A 21,439-nucleotide genomic window follows, 5' to 3' on the forward strand; every position below is an offset into this window, starting at 1 on the left:
ATATTGACAGAAATTAGCAACAATAATGATTTTAAACATTTCCTGTTAATAATTTAAGAGTTTATATTTGACACTGCTTAAAATATGCTGACAGAAATTAAGACCAAGAATAACTTTCTCAGTTAATATCAACTCATTCTTTTAATAGTTTGAGTTATTTTTCTACACAACAGATTTTATATCAAACTATTCTACTAATTATGAATTTAGTTATTTGATGGAGACGATATTCCTTTACGCTGCTCATATAACCAACTTATATAATGATGAAAGTTCTAAAAAACAGATAGTTGAAAACAAATAATCAAGAAATCACAGCAAATATATGATGAAAAAAATTATTAAATTGAAAATATTAAAATTCTTAGAAATAAATGTAATTCAAAAATTAAAATTTTTATATATGTAATCTACATTATGCAAGTAACAAAATTAAATTGGAAATTAAATAATGGAAAAAAAATATTGCTTACCTGAATGCTCGAGGTGCAAACAGTGGCATGGTTTTATTAAAAAAGCCTTTATATGATGGTGTAAATGACATATTTGGTGAAAAATAGATGGTACTACTATTAATGAAACGATTGGCTGCAACATCAGCAATTGATGATAAAAAGTAGTACATGAAACCTGGTTCATTTTCGTCTTCTGCTCTTTGAAGTATAAAACTGAAAGATATCACACATACAAATTACATATTATGTAAGCTTATTAAAATTTCTCAATATAGAAGAGGATGCATTTTTTTTATTATGTGATACATTAGTTATAAATGTTTTCAATAAAACATGCTAAGAAACAAAATACTGTTTGTAGTATGAGAATACATACATGTTTACTTCTCTAAACACTTTTTAACTGAAGGCAGGTTGTCAATAGTCTAATCAGCAGATTAAAAAAAAAGTATTTTGCTATCAGGACCGGACTCAGAAATGAATGTATACACTGATTACAATCACAGTCTTCTATTTTTTTTAAATGATGAGAAATATTAAAAAAATAAAAGTCTGCAATGCTTTTAAAGAAATTTTAATTAATGGATTAAAAAAAATGAAGCTTTTAAAAAAGTAAAGTTGCTTAAAATATTTTAAATAAGCCATGTTAGTACAATGCAAGAAAATGTGTCACTTCTGTCATTTCATATCAAGCATAAACTTTATGATGAATGTACTAATTCAAAATACATGGTATAAGATCTTGATAAATATGTTGTAAAAACATCATTTTCTCAAAAATCTAAAACAGATCATCAAACAGGTAATTTTTTTATGCAAAAAATTCATCACTTTACAGTGCAAAAAACCCTTCTTTCATAAAACTAATGGCAATGCTGTATTCTGGATATAAATCCACATCTAAATGTGATTTAAATGGTAAATTATTAAATAATATATAGAAAGAAGTATAGCAGAAATGTAGTAATGTTTTAATTAATTAAAAAGTACAGAGTACATATGACGCTGGTAAAACATTCATAATAAAGCAACAATCTGCAATTGTTACTATAATACACTATGTCCATAAATTAAGGATAATTCGGAGTCACGCAGAAATCGAACTCTAAAATAAATATATCACCTGTAAAATCACTACACACATCTTCAAGAATCACATGCAAATTTCAGGAAGTAACTAGATGACACGATGGTACGTCACAATGATGAGAGTGTAAGAGAGTGATATATAAGGAATACAGGCAAAGAAGTAAAATTGTTCGCAGGTGCTTTATAAGCATTTCAGTGCAATAACCGAATAGTTATGACACAAAGGACGCATTTGGATGATTTTTACGTGGTAGAATTATCGGCCGTCTGGAATGTGAGCGTACTCAACTGGAAGTATCAGACGAACTTGGAATTGCCCAGAGTGTCATGTCATCTCCAGGCTTTGGCAATGATTCCAAGATGATAGTAGTGTGAGTAGATGTTACAGCACAGGTCGCCCCAGAGTTACAATGCCGAATGAGTACCGGTATTTGGCAGTTACTGCCAAAAGAAACAGGCGAAGCACAGCCTCAGACCTGTCTCGTTAGCTCTCTTTAGCCACTGGTACGACAATTTCGAGGCAGACCATGAACAGACGCTTAGGGCAGATTGGTCTATATGCTCGTAGACCTGTCAGATGCGTTCCACTTACTGCAAGTCACTGTCGCCTGCAGTTAGCCTGGAGTAGAGAGCATGCATTATGGAAACCGCAACAGTGGGCTTGTGTGATGTTTTCCGACGAGTCCAGGTTTGGCTTGCAGTCTGATTCTCACCGGATTTTCATATGGAGAGCTCCAGGGACCCGTTACCACCAAGAAAATATTGAACGACACCATTACGGTGGTGCAGGAGTGCTGGTTTGGGTTGGAATTATTCTGGGTTCCAGAACTGACCTGCATGTTCAAATTGGAACCATGACAATCCAAATCTATCGGGACGTCATTCTGGAACAATATGTACATTTGTTTCGGGGCGCCATGGGTGCACAATTTGTGTTTATGGATGACAACACCTGTCCTCACTGTGCAAACATCGTAAGCGAATGCCTTCAATCGGAGGCTATCACCCGTATGGACTGGCCAGCATTCTCACAGGACTTGAGTCCAGTAGAGCACATGTGGGACATTCTTGGCCGACGAGTTGCAGCCCGTCAACCTCCTCCTACATGTCTACAAGAACTTCGGATAGCATTGCTTTTTGAGTGGTGTAATATCCCCCAAGATCAGATGAATAATTTGATACTCAGCATGCCTAGATGTTGTACAGACTGTATTGCATCGTCTGGGAGACATACAATGTATTAACAATCATACCAACCATGTAATATTTTTTTTTTTTTTTTTTGTAAATAGTTTTTTTTTTTTTTTTTTTTTTTTTTTTTTAAATTTGCTCCAGGGAGAAAAAATCGCTATTTTTTAATAATATCAAACATATAGCATCGTTTTTTGCTCTTTACCTTTTGTTTAATAAATAAGCTTTACAAATAAGTCAAATTTGTTTTGCTTCTAACTCTTCCTTTGCCTGATTTTGCATTATCCTTAATTTATGGACATGAGTGTAGATTGAAAAGTAGAATTTGTAGAAACTAATGATATATCATTGACACCATACACAAGTAAAAGTTGACTATCTCTGCTGTTGATTCTATTAAAATAGTTGAAAATAAATTTAATTGTAAAAATTGTAGTTCTGTAACTGATAATAAAGCAAATATAACATAATGGGAAAAGAATTAGAAAACAATTTCCAGCTTGTACGATTGTTCAACTCATATACTTAATTTATTAGCCAAAGATTTAAATATATTGTTAAGAACTTTAACATGAAAAGTCTGAAACTCTGCCAGAAAAATAAGATTATGGACACAAATGCATTTAACATTCAGATGAATGGCTATCTTGTCAAATTGGCGATGATTTCAGAGACTAATTTTAGTTGTCAAATTTTGGTGATATTTTGTTCCTAGACCTATGAAACTGTAACTGGTCTGATCCCTATGTAAATGTAACTATCCAGCAGTATATATAGCTTTCTGCAATTTCGAGATGTCGAAGGTACAGAAATTTCTTGGCAGACGGGGTAAAACTATATAAGACTGGAGACAGCATCATTTTAAGTTTAGTTTCGAGTACTAAGAGATCACAGTACAAGGTTATACATTTGAGGCCTTTTATAATGTTTTGTGTTTATTGTTCTTAGCAGCTTGAAAGGGTAACTAATGATAAATGTAAAGTGCTTCTTTCTGGAAAATAAATTTTATCAAGCATTCAATCCACTAGGAACCTGTATGCATGCAACAATATGTTAAATGTTATTTAAATCATAAAATATTTTTGAAATCATCAGCTTGTTTGAGCTGAATTTAATAAATAGGTTTAAATATTGTCATCTGAAATAGGTTGGAACTTGGTAGATTGCCCTTCTAGAAACCTATAGAATGTATATATGTCTGCATGTGTATATGTATGTATGTGCATATATATGCACACATAAACACACACATATATGTATACATAAACAACATCCATCCATACATACATGCATATAAACATACATTTTTTAATCTGGTTATGATAACGAAAGAGTACTGAAGTGGCTAATTTTCATGTAAATTATCAAAAAGAATAAAATTGCAATAGAAAAGTCAGTCAAAAGTTCCTAATACTACTTTGGAGTAAGCTATTTTTCTTCTTGTTTCTTTTAATCCTCTGAGCAGCCCAGGTTTTGGGATCTGTCATGAAGGCCTGGATTTAAATAGCATTTATTAGCTAAATTTGTTTATTTACTTTTTTTAGTCTCTATTTTCATAAACTTACATTTATTAGGATGATATTTACATTATTTAAGAAAGCAAAATATCTTAAATTATAAGCTGATATTTAGAGAGTGACAAAAAAATCTCATGACTTCATAAAGCTAGAGTTCGTGACCGGATAAAGCATAGAATTCACAGGGTTAAACAAAATGTAGAGGCTAATCTTTAGAATATGGTAACAGGTAGTTTGGCGACATTTTGGTACGGCGATAAAGGTTACTAGCTAGGACTTTAGCAATAGTCTGAGACGTACACAGTTTGAATCACAGATTATTTTGTCTCAGAGAAATGAGAGATTATGAGACATGTAATGTGACATTTTCCGGAAAATTCCGATCGCGATTTTAGCTAATAAGCATTTAGAAACAATTTTGCTGCTAAAGTGCAGAATAGCCCACTTATTTGTTTGGCGCTTTTTACAAGAGTAAGAAGAATTGGATTTTTGTCAATTTTCTTTGACTTTTTAAGTGAAAATAGGTCAATGTGTACATAGATAAAGTCAAGAGTGTGCGCAATACTATTTTTGTGCAATTCTGGGATATTTTTTTAAAGTGAAAATAGGCCGATGTGTACATGGATACCGTGTATGTGCAATTCTTAAAAACGCGACAAGCAGTTTTCGATTCTGCACTTTCTCCCAATTTCGCACCTAATCTTCATCATGATTACGCATTTTTGTTCCATAAAAGTTCTAGTATAAGTGTAATTCGGCTAGCAGATTGTTGGAAAAAATGTTGAGTAAAAAAAAAAAAAAAAAAAACATGCCTTTACTTCGTGAAAACAAAATGGCGTCCAAAACAAAACTAGCAGATTGCTGTAGCAGGGTTGGTCGCCAAATTTTTGCCAAGAAATCGCCAAGTTACCATAATATAAAGATTCTACTTTGTGCATGCCAGTTTCAGTCATTTTAAGTAAAATCTACAAGTATAATCACAGCGTTGCTGAAGCTGTTAAAGCTGAATTAATCTTGAAATCAGCTAAAAGAATCTTCATAGAGCATGCATAAAATTATTTAAAACATGATAGGAACAAGCACTATCACAGAACATTTTTTAGCATACATAACCAAAATATAAAACTGAAACATTTTAGCATGTGAAGAGAAATAGGCAACGGAATTAGTAAAAGAAAACAAGCAGGCATTGCTATATCCAAATCACACTGAAAATTATAATTAATGTTTTTCTTTCTGTGGAATTCTTGAAAATGAGACAGTCAAGTAGGTCCTAATTGAGAGGTGTAAATCAATACCTGAGAAAGAATGTAGAGGAAAGAATTGGATATCATTGAAATGTTAAGCTTAGCAAGAGTTTCAGCAGCAGGCTGAAGACCACATATACTTAAAAGACATACACATATACTTCAAGAATGTTTTATACAACAAGTTAAGAAATTAGGTAGGGGTTGACAAGGCAACAAAACATTTATTGTTTAAAAAGCATTTAATGCAAATGGCAGTATGTAATCATTAGGTTTATTTCAGAGCAGAAAACATGAAAAATCTGCAATGCCAGAATTCAAACATTCCAACTGTTAGTTGGATGTACTTCCAATTGCACTCTGAAAGCACAAGGAAAAGGAGAATTTTTATGCAAGTAATGCAGGTATAACAAAACTTTTTTGAAAGACTAGAAGAGAAACACGCTAATGTGACAATCAAAACTGTGAAAAACAACCTTATATTTAGCGTAGGTATAATGAAACACTCAATCGATTTCGAGGGCAGCTAAAGGTCCCTCCTCATCAGGAGAAAGAAATACATAGAAAGAAGAAAATAGGAATCACAGAAACACGTGGTGCTTATCAGCACTGCACGTCGTTATAACTAGATTTTTAATCAGAGTTGCACTGGCCGCCTACTTTTACTGAGCCAGGCTGTCTGATCAAGCATAAAGAAATATTAGCGAAGTTAAAATAGGGAGCGAGGGGCAAATGCACATTACGCTCAAAATCTAATAATAAATAAAAATTTTTATTTGAAGTTCAGATTTTGAGCGTAATGTGCATTTGCCCCTCGCTCCCTATTTTAACTTCGCTAATATTTCTTTATGCTTAATCAGACAGCTTGGCTCAGTAAAAGTAGGCGGCCAGTGCAACTCTGATTAAAAATCTAGTTATAACGACGTGCAGTGCTGATAAGCACCACGTGTTTCTGTGATTCCTATTTTCTTCTTTCTATGTATTTCTTTCTCCTGATGAGGAGGGACCTTTAGCTGCCCTCGAAATCGATTGAGTGTTTCATTATACCTACGCTAAATATAAGGTTGTTTTTCACGGTTTTGATTTTTTGAAAGAGTTATAAATATTACAGACATAAGTGTCATTCCTACAGTTACATTTAATCTGTTTATTTGCATTTATGTAAAAGATGTACAGTAGAATTTTTATTTTTTTTGTTAATACAAGTGTATGCAAATTTATATTTAAATGATTAAAGTGATGTTGAAAATTATAAATGTCAAAAGACTGTCAAGATATTTCCTTGTCCAAAGCTACTAATTAATACAATTATGTCCCTAATTATTAATTATTATACATTGCACTGCTTAATATATTCTAATCAGAGATTTAATTGCTTCAAAAAGCGTCAACACATGGTGACCATGTTATAAGTTAAACATCTGATTCAAATATAAAAAAAAATGATTTTTAAATAAATTATAGAATAAATAAAATAAAAATAAAAAAAATACCTTGACTGAAATTGTTAATTTTCCATTTCTAGAAAACATTTACTGACTCGCTTTGAAATTTATGGTCAGTAAACGAATCTAAATATTTTTCGACACACACACACACACACAAATTTTGACTGATATATATTAAATTCTCTATTTTTTTTTTAAACATTATCACAAACATCTTTAACAAATTTTATTTTAATTTTTGGCTCTAGTGTAGAATTGGGTGCCCCTTCGATTAGCGACAATTTTTTTCAAATTTCGACGATGAAACCTCACTTCTGGTTACCATGATAGTTTTAACTTTGTTTTAGCTTCCTGATTTTATTTAAATGAAAATAGACTGATGTATACATGGACAAATTTAAGCCAGTGCACAATGCCTAGTTTGTGCAATTCTAGGATGTTTTTTTAAGTGGAAACAGATCGATGTGCACATGGACACAGAGTTTGTGTAATTCTTTGACTTCTTATTTTGATTTTGTATAGTGGCCATCTTGAATTGTGCCTTCCTGGCGCCGATCTTGGCGTCAAAAAAGAATCGCCAAAAAACAAGGGACACCCAAATTTTTTCCCAGAAAGTCATAGACATTTTTTGGTTAATCTTTGGATTATGGTAACTTAGCGATTTTTTGGCGAAAATATGGCGACCAACCCTGCTACAGCAACCTGCTAGTTTTTGTTTGGACGCCATTTTGTTTTCACGAAGTAAAGGCATTTTTTTTTTTTTTTTTTTAACTCAACATTTCCAACATTTTTTTCCAACAATCTGCTAGCCGAATTACGCTTATGCTAGAACTTTTATGAAACAAAAGTGCTTAATCATGACGAAGATTAGGTGAGAAATTGGGACAAAGTGCAGAATCGTCCACTGCTTGCCGCATTTTTACGAGTTGCACATACACGGTATCATCCATGTACATGTCGACCTATTTTCACTTAAAAAAAATATCCCAGAATTGCACAAAAATGGCATTGTGCACACTCTTGACTATATCCACGTACACTGCTAAAGTCCTAGCTAATCGCCTTACCAAAATGTCGCCAAACTACCTTTTACCATATTCCAAAGATTAGCCAATTTTTTAAATAAATCTTTTAGCACTTTCTGATTATCTGCACAACTACTAAAAAGTTGAGAAAAATGATTCATTCAAAGCAGTATGTCAGCAAAATATTTATGTTACAATCTAGGTACAACATGTTTGTTTTGGCCACTGTGCAAAGCCAAATTTGTTCTAGCTTAGTTTGCGCAATTTTTCCAATTCTCTTTCATGTGTAAATAGATTGCTGTATACATGGGAAGAACATCAGATATTTCAGAAACCCATATATGTGTGCAACACAAGTCTGTTTTGGTGGAGTGAATTTCTCTTAAGTTTTTGGAAGTAAAAACAGATCACAGCATCCACAGGAAGAACAGGATCCCGAGGGAGGGGAGATTGTTTCAGAAAAGTGTTTTATTACTGTATTCTATTATGTTTCTTAGCTTTTTAAATTTTACTCATTAAGTGCACTTGTATGGAAGTCTTCGTGTGTCAACATTCTAAAAATGGTTGTTGGCCTCTGTGTATTCGCTTGGCAAAATATTAGATGCCCCTGATTTCTTGAATGCTCTCCAAAATCATCATGAATTTGTGACTTTTGTAGAGGGTGCAGGCAATTAGGAAATACCAATCTTTTATGCAAAATGCAATGACATAACTAAACATTTGCTTAATCTATATTTTAAAAAATAAAGAAGTTTATAACTGTGCGTTTTAAGTGCTCATTTAGATTTAACTACATGAAGCAATTTCAACACTATAGTTACAATTATATATTTAGTTTTAGAACAAAATCATGATCAAGAAATTTAGGAATTTAAAAATAAATAGAATAGTTCATATATATAAGTATCAATTCCATAAATTAATTTACCAAACCTTTTGTTTAAAAAGAAAATTAATATGGTTGGTACATTTTCCCAAAAAAGTATTTAACCTATTTTTATAAAATTTGTTATGACTGAAGAAAAATGTAACAAAACAAGAAAGACTGGATTTTGCTTTAAGGTCTAAAAGAAATAAAATTATAGTTTTTTTAAGAAGGATAAAAAATTTTTTCTAAACCATAAAAATTTTAATAGCAAGTATTTTGGTAATTTAAAGTTTTTGGCACATATTATTACTACAGAGATAACTTATTTATGTCAACAAAACATACGTGAAAATTTTAAACATTTTGAAAAAATGAAAAAAAAAGTATAACATTTTTACTTATTACTGAAAATATAGTACATTAAAACATAATAATAATTATTTTCACAGAATATGTTTGCATCATGCCTATTCAGTTTTAGGATTTTGCTTTTTATTCTGGCTGATTTAGATAGTATGATTGATCATTCTCGGCAATAACTCATGAAATCACTAAAGTGAGTGGGTAGTGGTGTTTCATCCATAGTACAGAGCTGACTTTGCACCTTCGCACTTTCACTTCATCCAATAACAGATAATTTACATAGATTATGTTTTGTTGACATAAATAAAGTAAAAACAATCCATAAAGTAGAGGTAAAACAGTGCACATTTGAATATTTCCAGAAAAGATTTTTAAAGGTGATGTATTTTTTGTAGTTGCAATTGAGTAATAACTCTGTATAAACAGTTACCCCAAAATATAGAGTGAGGACAATCCATAAATTAAAATTATAGGATGATTGATCTATTACTTACATTAGGACACTAATATCGAAAAGGTTGATCTTTACAATATGGTAACTGGTAGTTTGGCGACATTTTGGAGGCGATAAAGGTTACTACCTGGGACTTTGGTAATAATGTGAGCAGTACTCAGTTCCGATTACGCATTATTTTGCATGAGGGAAATGAGAGATCATGGGATATGTCATGTGATATTAATGGACGAATTACGGTTCTTTAATCGGAAAAGAGGGGAAATCGGGAAAAAATGTGGAAATTTTGTATATAGCTTTATTCTGTGTTGTGTGAAACAGTGTTGTTTAATTTTTGGATCCCATGGCCCTAACTAAAGTGAATTCGAAATGGGTATTTAGGCATTGTGATAAAGAGAAGTTTGCTTTTTATTTAGCGGAGGAAGTATGGAGAAAACATTCACAGAAAAAATCTTTCAATAATTTTATTGAATGAATTAGAAAAGTGTATCCGCCACGTAATCAAGATTCTGAAGATGATTAGGTAAGTTAGTATTTTTAATTATTTGAGGATATTATTTTTATGCATTGTTCTAAATGTAAGGTGGAAAGGAATTTGGTATTATTGAGAAAATTGTTATTAGCAATGATTTAGTTTAAAGTAATTAGGATTGTAAGGTAATTTTTATTAATTTAATGTATGTGCTCATTTATATTTTAAGTAGTGTTTTTGAATTTAATTATATTTTAATGAAATGATAGTTATTTTGTGAATTTTATGTTTGTAGGAATTTGGTATACGTTTTAGTTGAAGTAAACGTGCATGGAAATAATTTAAATATCTGACACTAAGTATTTGTAATGGTTGCGGTATGAATTCGTTGGTGATGTTTATAATATAATAGATGATTTAGAGGTAAAAGTTTTTGGATATTTTATTTATTTTATATGTGGAAATGTTCATATTTGGAAAGGGTAAATACTTTTTCGCGATCAGGTAATTTCATATATGTTCTTTTTACCGGGTTTAAAGATTGAGAAAATTGTCATGTATTTTCGTGAAATTTTTCTAATTTATGAGAAAAAAGCAGTGTACATGGATATAGTGAAGAGTGTGCGCAATGCCATTTTTGTGCAATTCTGGGATTTTTTTTAAGTAAAAATAAGTCGACGTGTACATGGTTTAGTGATATTTTAATTAAATGATAGTTATTTTGTGAATTTTATGTTTGTAGGAATTTGGTATACGTTTAAGTTGAAATAATTTAAATATTTGATACTAAGTATGTGTAATGCTTGCGGTATGAATTCGTTGGTGACGTGTATAATGTAATAGATGATTTAGAGGTAAAAGTTTTTGGATATTTTATTTTATATGTGGAAATGTTCATATTTGTAAAGGGTAAATACTTTTTCGCGATCAGGTAATTTCATATATGTTCTTTTTACCGGGTTTAAAGATTGAGAAAATTGTCATGTATTTTCGTGAAATTTTTCTAATTTATGAGAAAAAAGCAGTGTACATGGATATAGTGAAGAGTGTGCGCAATGCCATTTTTGTGCAATTCTGGGATGTTTTTTTAAGTAAAAATAAGTCGGCATGTACATGGTTTATGTGTATGTGGGTTGATCTTTACAATATGGTAACTGGTAGTTTGGCGACATTTTGGAGGCGATAAAGATTACTACCTGGGACTTTGGTAATAATGTGAGCAGTACTCAGTTCCGATTATGCATTATTTTGTGTGGGGGAAATGAGAGATCATGGGATATGTCATGTGATATTAATGGACGAATTACGGTTCTTTAATCGGAAAAGGGGGGAATTTGGACAAGTATCTGTGGATGTATATTATTTTGTATTAAGCTTCATTGTGTGTTGTGTGAAGTAGGGTTGAATAATTTTGGGATTGTATGGCGCTGTCTAAAGTGAATTGTAGATGTGATAAAGAGAATTTTTTTTTATCAAATTCTATCAAATTCGGAAAAAAAAATCGTTCAGTAATTTTATTGAAACCATAATAAAAGTGTATCCACCATGTAAGGAAGATTCGGAAGAAGATTAGGTTAGTTAGACTTTGTTAAGAATGTGAGTAGTATTCAGTTCTGATTACGCATTATTTTGTGTGAGGGAAATGAGAGATCATGGGATATGTCATGTGATATTAATGGATGAATTACTGTTCTTTAATCGAGAAAAAATCTGGCAATTTTGTATTTGGTTTTATTCTGTGTTCTGTGAAATAGTGTTTGTGAATTTTTGAATCCCATGGCCGTAACTAAAGTGAATTCGAAATGGGTATTTAGTGGTATTGAAAAGGATAGTAATAAATGTTTTTTAAGGTTGTGCGAGAGAGAAAGAAAGATGTTTTATTATGTTATTTATTTTACCTGGTATCTTGCTTTGAAAGATAAGTATAATTTTAAAGATTCTGAAACAGAAGGAAGAAAAGTGTATCCGCCACGTAATCAAGATTCTGAAGAAGATTAGGTAAGTTAGTATTTTTAATTATTTGAGGATATTATTTTTATGCATTGTTGTAAATGTAAGGTCGAAAGGAATTTGGTATTATTGGGAAAATTGTTATTAGCAATGATTTAGTTTAAAGTAATTAGGATTGTAAGGTAATTTTTATTAATTTAATGTATGTGCTCATTTATATTTTAAGTAGTGTTTTTGAATTTAATTATATTTTAATGAAATGATAGTTATTTTGTGAATTTTATGTTTGTAGGAATTTGGTATACGTTTAAGTTGAAATAAACGTGCATGGAAATAATTTAAATATTTGATATTAAGTATTTGTAATGCTTGAGGTATGAATTCGTTGGTGACGTGTATAATGTAACAGATGATTTAGAGGTAAAAGTTTTTGGATATTCTATTTATTTTATATGTGGAAATGTTGATATTTGTAAAGGGTAAATACTTTTTCGCGATCATGTAATTTCATATATGTTCTTTTTACCGGGTTTAAAGATTGAGAAAATTGTCATGTATTTTCGTGAAATTTTTTTAATTTATGAGAAAAAAGCAGTGTACATGGATATAGTGAAGAGTGTGCGCAATGCCATTTTTGTGCAATTCTGGGATGTTTTTTTAAGTAAAAATAAGTCGACGTGTACATGGTTTAGTGATATTTTAATGAAATGATAGTTATTTTGTGAATTTTATGCTTGTAGGAATTTGGTATACGTTTAAGTTGAAATAAACGTGCATGGAAATAATTTAAATATTTGATATTAAGTATTTGTAATGCTTGAGGTATGAATTCGTTGGTGACGTGTATAATGTAACAGATGATTTAGAGGTAAAAGTTTTTGGATATTCTATTTATTTTATATGTGGAAATGTTGATATTTGTAAAGGGTAAATACTTTTTCGCGATCATGTAATTTCATATATGTTCTTTTTACCGGGTTTAAAGATTGAGAAAATTGTCATGTATTTTCGTGAAATTTTTTTAATTTATGAGAAAAAAGCAGTGTACATGGATATAGTGAAGAGTGTGCGCAATGCCATTTTTGTGCAATTCTGGGATGTTTTTTTAAGTAAAAATAAGTCGACGTGTACATGGTTTAGTGATATTTTAATGAAATGATAGTTATTTTGTGAATTTTATGCTTGTAGGAATTTGGTATACGTTTAAGTTGAAATAAACGTGCATGGAAATAATTTAAATATTTGATATTAAGTATTTGTAATGCTTGAGGTATGAATTCGTTGGTGACGTGTATAATGTAATAGATGATTTAGAGGTAAAAGTTTTTGGATATTCTAATTATTTTATATGTGGAAATGTTGATATTTGTAAAGGGTAAATACTTTTTCGCGATCATGTAATTTCATATATGTTCTTTTTACCGGGTTTAAAGATTGAGAAAATTGTCATGTATTTTCGTGAAATTTTTTTAATTTATGAGAAAAAAGCAGTGTACATGGATATAGTGAAGAGTGTGCGCAATGCCATTTTTGTGCAATTCTGGGACGTTTTTTTAAGTAAAAATAAGTCGGCGTGTACATGGTTTATGTGTATGTGTTATTTTGAAAAATGCGTAAGGAGGATGGTATTGTGCAGTTTTTTCTAATTTTGCAGTGAATATTTGTCATGATTAAGCAGTTTTGTTTGATAAAATTTCTAGCATAAGTGTAATTCGGCTAGTAGATTGTTGGAAGAAGTGTTCAGGAGATAAAAAGAAAAGAAACATGTCTTTACTTTGTGAAGACAAAATTGCGGGGGGGGGAATAGAGGGTTGCTGTAGGAGAGTTGGTCACCAAATTTTCGCCAAAAAATCGCCAAGTTACCATAATGTAAAGATCAACCTGTATGGGTTATTTTGAAAAACGCATAAGGAGTATGGTATTGTGCACTTTTTCCCAATTTTGCAGTGAATATTTGTCATGATTAAGCAGTTTTGTTTGATAAAATTTCTAGCATAAGTGTAATTCGGCTAGTAGATTGTTGGAAGAAGTGTTCAGTAGATAAAAAGAAACATGTCTTTACTTCGTGAAGACAAAATGGCGGCGGGGAAAAAGAAATAGAGGGTTGCTGTAGGAGAGTTGGTTGCCAAATTTTCGCCAAGTTACCATAATGTAAAGATCAACCGAAAAAAAATCATGACGTTATTTAACATCACGTTTTTTCATATTCTGATGTCTTTAAGATACATTAGTATCACTTTATATCTGAACATGATTAAACCTATGAATGTAGATTGAAAGATTAAAATATGGGTAATAAGGCAGGAAAAAAGCAAAGCATTAGTGCACTACAAGTTGAAAAAAAAAAACTGTTTTACCTATTGTACTTCATCAAATATTTAACCTATATTTAATTTTGATATATGAAAGTTATACAATCATATAATTATTTCCCAATGCTGTTGACGAAAGAAATAATAACAATTAGCATAAGTTTCTAAATGATACTACTAAATTACTGAAAACTATACCTGTAAAAAAATGCCCTCGACATGGCCATATTGTGTATTTGCAAAAGACTAGTTCGATTTGGTAAAACAGGATCTATACCAATTTGCCGAATATTTGGTATATGTGTGACGGAGTCTTTCGGCAAAAATAAGGTATTTCGGTCAACTACCTTGCAATTATCTGCATTGACTTTCTTCATACGAGAAGTAATTTCATCAAATCCATCCCGTATCTGCCAATCAAACTGACAGATAGTCTGGACAAGAAAAACTGCAAAAAAGGCAAGATATTTAATCATGGTTAACTCATGCAAAACAACACAACAAACAAATGGGCGCGGCCAACTTTTCATGATTAAAGTGATAGTAGCTGTCCAAATGGAGATGAACTAGTAATTATTGTATATTTCTGATAGCTGTGAAATTTTATTTTTGTACGTCGAGTGTATTTATTTCATTTCCGACAATGATTTACTATAAAATATTCAGAAAAATCTGTTCCAGAAACAAGTATTACTATATAATTTATTCTGAATATTTATTTCTTTACTCGGGCATTTATAAACTCTTTCAAATTTCTTTAATAGCCTTTTTGGTATTAATATTTTATATTCACATTAAAAGCTTCATAATTTTATTGAGCCTATGCTTGGATTCGACATTGCTTGGATTTATGTTATTCTTTATTTTTTTCCTGTTAAGTTGGCAACAGTAGTTTCAGTGTGTATTGTATGTGCAAGTGTAAATTCTGTTCGTGGGTATTGTTATGGTGAGGATGTGAATCTAATTTTTTAAATTAGTTTGTATGTCCTAGATCAACCAATTTATTTATTAGAAATGTCTGATACCAGTTTTCAAATCCCATAATCGTTAGCCATACTTTTTCCTAAGATATTGTGTATTTTATAATCTTGGGAAATTAGGATATATTTAAAATTTTTGCTTTTAATAAATCGAAATGTTATAAATTATTTTCACTTAGTTAGATATAATACGTAAGTAAATTTTGACGTTTTGTCCACGAAGTATGTAAAATTGGTAGTCTCGTTTGTATACAGCGTGTAATGAAACTGGTTACAATTTTGCAGATGTGTTTACTTACTGCCCAGATGGGATGTGACATTTGAAAGTTAGCTTATATTTTGACGTTGGCGTTATTCGCATTGTGAATAAACTATTTAGATATTGTAAGTGAGATTATGTGGGTTTACTCATTTTAAATTATATTTAATTTTTATTATAAATTAGATGTTCCAAACCTGTAATCAAAAGTTAAAACATCAATTTTTTTTAAACAATTTTTAGTAATGTATTGTTTTAATCTTATTCAGTGTTTCTTTTATCCTAGATGCAGTTTTTGAAGTGTGAAAGTGACAAAATAAACTTGATAGCATGTAAACAATACATATTTTAAATAACTTAGTTTACCAGATTTATTTTAAAAGCAAAAATGGATATAATTTTAAAGACTGTAAAGAGGCTGATTCTCAATAAGAAATAAAATTTTCATTGAATTATTGTTAAAAAATTTTTGTTAGCCTTTATTTAAATTCTCGAATTCATTCAAAAATTTAAAGGGTCTTTATTATTTTCTAAAGTATTATGATGTAATTTGAAGCAGCAGATCAAGCTGAAAATGGAAGCAAATAATCAAAGATTTTGTCTTGTAGTGGAAGAATTAAATTGAATGTATTTCTTATTAATATTTGTCATTCAGAAATTAAAAAAGTTATTCTATTTGTTAGAAAAAATATATTTATAAATTTTATTTATAAGGAAAAAAAAATTTTTTTTTAGTGGAAGAATTAAATTGAATATATTTCTTACTAATAATTTTACTAATATTCATAAATTTAAAAAAAATCTGTTTGCTAGAAAGTAAAAGATTTTTTCTCATAGTGGAAGAATTAAATATATTTTCTATTAATATTTTTTATCAACAAATATTCTATTTCTTAGGAAAGTTTTCTTTTGTTACTTGTAAGAGCATAATAATCCATAGTTATCTGTATGGATATTTTATGTAAAAATAACAACAACAACCAAAAAAAAAAATTCTTTTTATTAGAAGTAAACTTTCTGTAGATACTTTCTAATTTAAAATTAAGGTACATCATGTAAAAATGTAGTTGTTTGGCATCTGATATCAAAAACTTAAAGCTGATTGTCATTTAAACATTTTGTAGTAAGAATAATTGTGATAAGTATTTTATTTATTTAGCTCTTTAAATCTGATAAATTGGTCTATCAGTGGTGGAGTGGTAAAGGTGCTTAACAGTGATAGTTTGACCTAGGTTCAATTCCAGGCTAATGGGCTAGTTGTAGGGTGTTTGCAGGGTTGTTCCTATGTGTAATGTGGATGCAAGCCATTTCTCCACAAAGGCATCCCTTTCCTTAAGCAGATAGCTTTAGTATGCTTTGCCATAATCATATAAATCACAAACCATAAATCTGATAAATCAAATTCTATACTTATTTGAATTCATTTAAATACATCAGAGATGCTGATATTAATTTATATAATTGATATTTAAAAAAATGAACAACATTAATAAAAAGTATTGAGAAATTTGTGTGAAGGTTGTAGCTGGGAATGCCAGTTGTCCTGTTTTGGAAATAGCAGTTCTTTAATCAGCTTTAGAAAAAACGTCTAAAGCCCTTTGTTTCAGAATTAAAAATCTTTTCAGATGAATGGTGACATAGGCATTTAATTATAACACTTGGCACAGGAGGGTTTTGAAATTTAGCTGGCTGGAGAATTGGCTCCGATTTCCACTCTGTGATCCAGTTTTCTCAGCATAGTAACCCAATGAAAGGTTGTTATATTTTTCGTTAGTTTCGAAATAGTCTTAAATCTCTATAGGATGAAGAATGTTTTATATTTCAAGTTCATCGCATTTGAAAAAAAAAAAAAAAAAAAAAAAATGTGGAATCTCAAAAGATTATTAATGACTTAATAATCTTTTGAGATTATTAAAAAAATAGATAGCGTGAAATCTCAAAAGATTATTAATGATTAAGTTCATCAGCATTTGAAAAAAAAATAGATAACATGGAATCTCAAAAGATTATTAATGACTTTATTTATTTATTAAATTATTTCTTTCCTGAATAATTCTTATTTAGAAGAGCGCTTTGATAAAAATTCTACATTTAGAAAATTGTCAGTTTAAATCTATTAAAATAATTTATTTCCAACATACCAGAAATTTACTGGAGTAAATAAATATTCAAAGGGGGGGGGAAGAGCTGAATTTGAATAGGGGTGAATTTTTTGATGAAAAAATATTAATTAAAAAAAAGTAACATATAGCAAATAATATAAGAACATTTGGCGAGGTATCTCGGTTGATTAGCAATTCAATTTTGAGGGTTGCTATAATAAGGAAGTGCCCCAAATAATTTTTATTCTCATATCAACTAAATGAGAAATGAATAAAATAGGTATTTGATTGAACTAATGACAAATGAATTATGTATTTAATTTGGAAGACGGTTGAAATTTGCTGAAAAAGTCATGAGTACTTTTCCATTATGTGCCTAGAATGTCAACAAATTTTGTAATTGTTGATAAGGTAGCCTACATTTTTATAAAGTGCCCAAAATAAATATTAAAAAAATATAAAATCTGAAAGTGTTCAAATTTTATATTATGCCCGAAAGGGCATTTTTTTCATTTGCACACACATACATGTTTCGAGAGCATTTAGGCTAATGTCCCCATTGGGCTAAAAATATTTAAAAACAGCCTTCTATCTTTTTCTATTTTCCATTCTTGGCCCAAAATGTCTTCAGTGCAAATTTTCCTGTAGATAATTATTCCATTCGACGAATACATACAGTAGTGTGTGACAAGCGAAGTTCTTAATTGCAAATTTCGAGAGATGTCAATTCCATCGACCATAAATAACTGAATCTTGTGGCAGTTGTGATGGAGAAATGAGAATTTTCAAACCAGTACTTTCTGTATGCTGATTTGGTTTTTATGACATGGTTTCTCTCTCTAGTTCTATCTTTTTTGATAAATAAAATCATATTATGGAGACGAGCATTTTTGCTTTGAAGTGATGTTTGAAAATACACCATTAAATCTGCGGAAGATTAAAAAGAAGAATCATTACAACAAGGAACTTCAAAAGCCAGAGCAACATTTAAAAAAAAGATGTCCACTATAAAATTATAAGATTATAAGACAAAATTTCAAGATGGCCACTACACAAAACCAAAATAACAAATCAAAGAATTGCGCAGACTCAATGTCCATGTACACATGATCTATTTTCACTTAAAAAAAAATCATCAGAGAATTGCACAAACTCGGTATTGCACACTCCCTTGACTTTGTCCATGTACACATCAATCTATTTTTACTTAAAAAAATTCAGAAGAATGATGCTGTTATATAATATTAAAGCAAAGTTACTCACCACCAAAATTGAACAAAATTTTTAATCAACCAAAGTTTAATAAACTGCATTTTAAATCACACAATGAAATATGCACTAAAAAAAGTAAATATTTAGAAATTTCTGTGTCTTCAGTCTCTGGCGCACATAATTTTTTAACAGCATCCAAAAACTTTCTAAAATTATCTGAACTAGCATATGCATACTGCCGTCACCACATAAATTCACAAAAATAAGAGTCAAAAATATCCTCTGTAGTGTCAGACTGTCGGTGGCGTTTCTTGCGACAAACTCATTTAAAGCCATCTGAATGATCTTTATGTTTGACCGTACACATTTCCTTCATATAAGCAGGGCATTTATAATGACTACTAAGTAAATCTTCATTTACACACCAGTCATTTATAAACCATTTCTTTCCAAATTGTACAGAAACTTCAGATTAATCACGTACAGCCATTTTACAGTGCACAGAACAAAATAAGCAGTATACTTCTTAACTTACATCCAACGCAGAAATAAGCCAAATATTTTCCCATCAATCACACAACCAATCGCGTCGTAATAGGGTTTCCATAACATTCAACTATTCGGGTTACCATAAATGAAACAACAATATGGCGATAAATGAAACAACTTGGTGATAATCAAATGGTCTCCCTAAAATATAAACTAACCATTTTTTCACATTTTGGAATTAACATTTTTTAAACTGAATTTGGTACTGTCTGTTATTGTGTCCGGATTCAGAAATACAGTCGATTCCGGTTAATCGGACCACATTGGGAAGCGATCGTTTTGGTCCTAAAAAGCAGCTGGTCTGATTACACAAACATGGCCTATGTTGTAAGATGGGATGTGCTATATGTAGCAAACAGTAAATGTACATGTAAATCATGTACTAAAATGTAATTAAGAACTTTATGGTGCGGTACAAACAAGAAATACAGTCGAACTTTTTTCCATTGAGAACATTAATTTAGAAACGAATTCTAAGAAACAATCTCCACTATACTCAACATGCGAAGCACAATAAAAACAATTTCTAACCAAGTTCCAGTCAACATTTGAAGAACTTATCCAATGTGATCTGACACATTCTCTTGACGAATTGCACGTGAATTAAATCACCACAAATATCTAACGCAGCAATGGGACTGCCTTCATTTCCCTCCTGCATGAAATACTGACGCAAAGTTTCAATGTATTTCCTCGCATCCTATGTTATCACTTGCACTAACTTATTAGCGGCATCATCATCATCACTTCCTTGGTTTGTCATGTGTTTTACTGCAACTCGAGCAACAATTGCAGCGTCGTAAACTTCATTTTCATCGTAGCATTGAAGCTCTTTGTCAATGGATAAAAATTCTTTGCAATTTTGTATCTGTTGAAGTTCCACATGTAAATCACCACTTTCACTTTCAATGAGCATGTTTACATCCATCTCCAAAACCAAGTACTTAAAGCCACAGTGAGAAAAACAGTTCTGAATTGTCTCACTGCTCACTTTTCGCCAGCTGTCGGTCACAAATGTAACTGCTTGTAAGATGTTGACCTTTGCACTGACTTTGCTGGCTTTTGATGATGAGGTCAGCAAACTTTCTTCAATTGCTTCAAGGATTCAAATTTTTTATGATGCCCATGTCCATTGGCTTGGACCAAAGCTGTTGTCCTGGGAGGTAGAAATTCCATTTGGACATTCATCAAGCAATCTAAATGAGGATGTGATGCACAATTGTCAAGCAGAAGCAGCACTTCTCTCGACTGGCGTTGTAGCTCTGTGTTCCAATCCTTCAGCCATTCTTTAAAAAGTTCAGAGGTCATCCACGCATTTCTGTTCGCACGATGCACAACTGGTAAACTCTCCATCTTAAGTCTTTTAAAGCAGCAAGGCATAATGCTTTTTCCTATAACCGACAGCTTCCTCTTGTCCGTTCCTGACATGTTTGAGCAGCGCAAGATAGTTACGCGATCCATCACTTTTTTGGAGCCAGAGAGTGCAACATGTTTGTAACTTAACGAGCCATCGGTGTAGCACAATAATACAGCCCAGTCTCATCAGCATTGTAGATGTCATCTGCTGAAAAATTTTCAAGAAATTCGGGCAGTTTTGTTGATTTCCATTCTTCAGTATTTGCACTATCAGCACTTTCTTACTCGCCAGGTGCTTTCTTGAATTTTATGTCATGTCTAGATTTCCATTGAGACAAGCAACAGTCCATAGCGTTAACGTCATCGTGGCCCAGCTTTTTAGTGAGTTCTGCTTTGCATTTTAACATTGGGCCGCTTACTCACACAGATTGTCCAGAACTAATATTGGCAAACCATTCATTAAGGTCCTCATCGACATCTGGGTCCTTGCCTTCATGCTTCCATTTTTTGGAAGTTCCTCCTCGTCCTTCATATTCTTGTGCCCATTCTTCTCGCAGCTCATTCTCTTGTTTTAACAAGCACGAAATTGT

At 31.2% G+C, this 21,439-nt stretch overlaps 2 protein-coding genes across 5 annotated transcripts in view; one reads left to right on the forward strand and one right to left on the reverse strand.

Moving 5' to 3' along the window:
• The window catches only part of LOC118200411 (uncharacterized), a 53,033-nt gene extending 38,125 nt beyond the window's left edge, over positions 1–14,908 (reverse strand). The window contains exons 1-2 of the mRNA XM_035372385.2: positions 14,590–14,908; positions 474–668 (exon numbers count right to left, since the gene is read on the reverse strand). Coding sequence (XP_035228276.2) covers positions 474–668; positions 14,590–14,867 — 473 coding nt within the window. The 5' untranslated portion in view covers positions 14,868–14,908. The remainder of the gene's footprint in view (positions 1–473; positions 669–14,589) is intronic.
• Positions 14,909–15,206: 298 nt separating this feature from the next.
• LOC118200409 (uncharacterized) overlaps positions 15,207–21,439 on the forward strand; it is a 56,434-nt gene continuing 50,201 nt past the window's right edge. The window contains exon 1 of one of the 4 annotated variants that reach the window (XM_085808195.1): positions 15,207–15,337. In XM_085808195.1, the coding sequence (XP_085664321.1) occupies positions 15,214–15,337 (124 nt within the window). In that variant the 5' untranslated portion in view covers positions 15,207–15,213. Of the gene's footprint in view, positions 15,338–15,391; positions 15,756–21,439 lie in introns of those variants that run through there. The other 3 variants (XM_085808210.1, XM_085808219.1, XM_085808202.1) reach the window with 3 other exon arrangements.

The sequence above is a fragment of the Stegodyphus dumicola genome, chromosome 1 (genome assembly GCF_044657685.1).
Source record: "Stegodyphus dumicola isolate Sdum_Otavi_A_Nest chromosome 1, ASM4465768v1".
Taxonomy (NCBI): Eukaryota; Metazoa; Arthropoda; class Arachnida; order Araneae; family Eresidae; genus Stegodyphus; species Stegodyphus dumicola.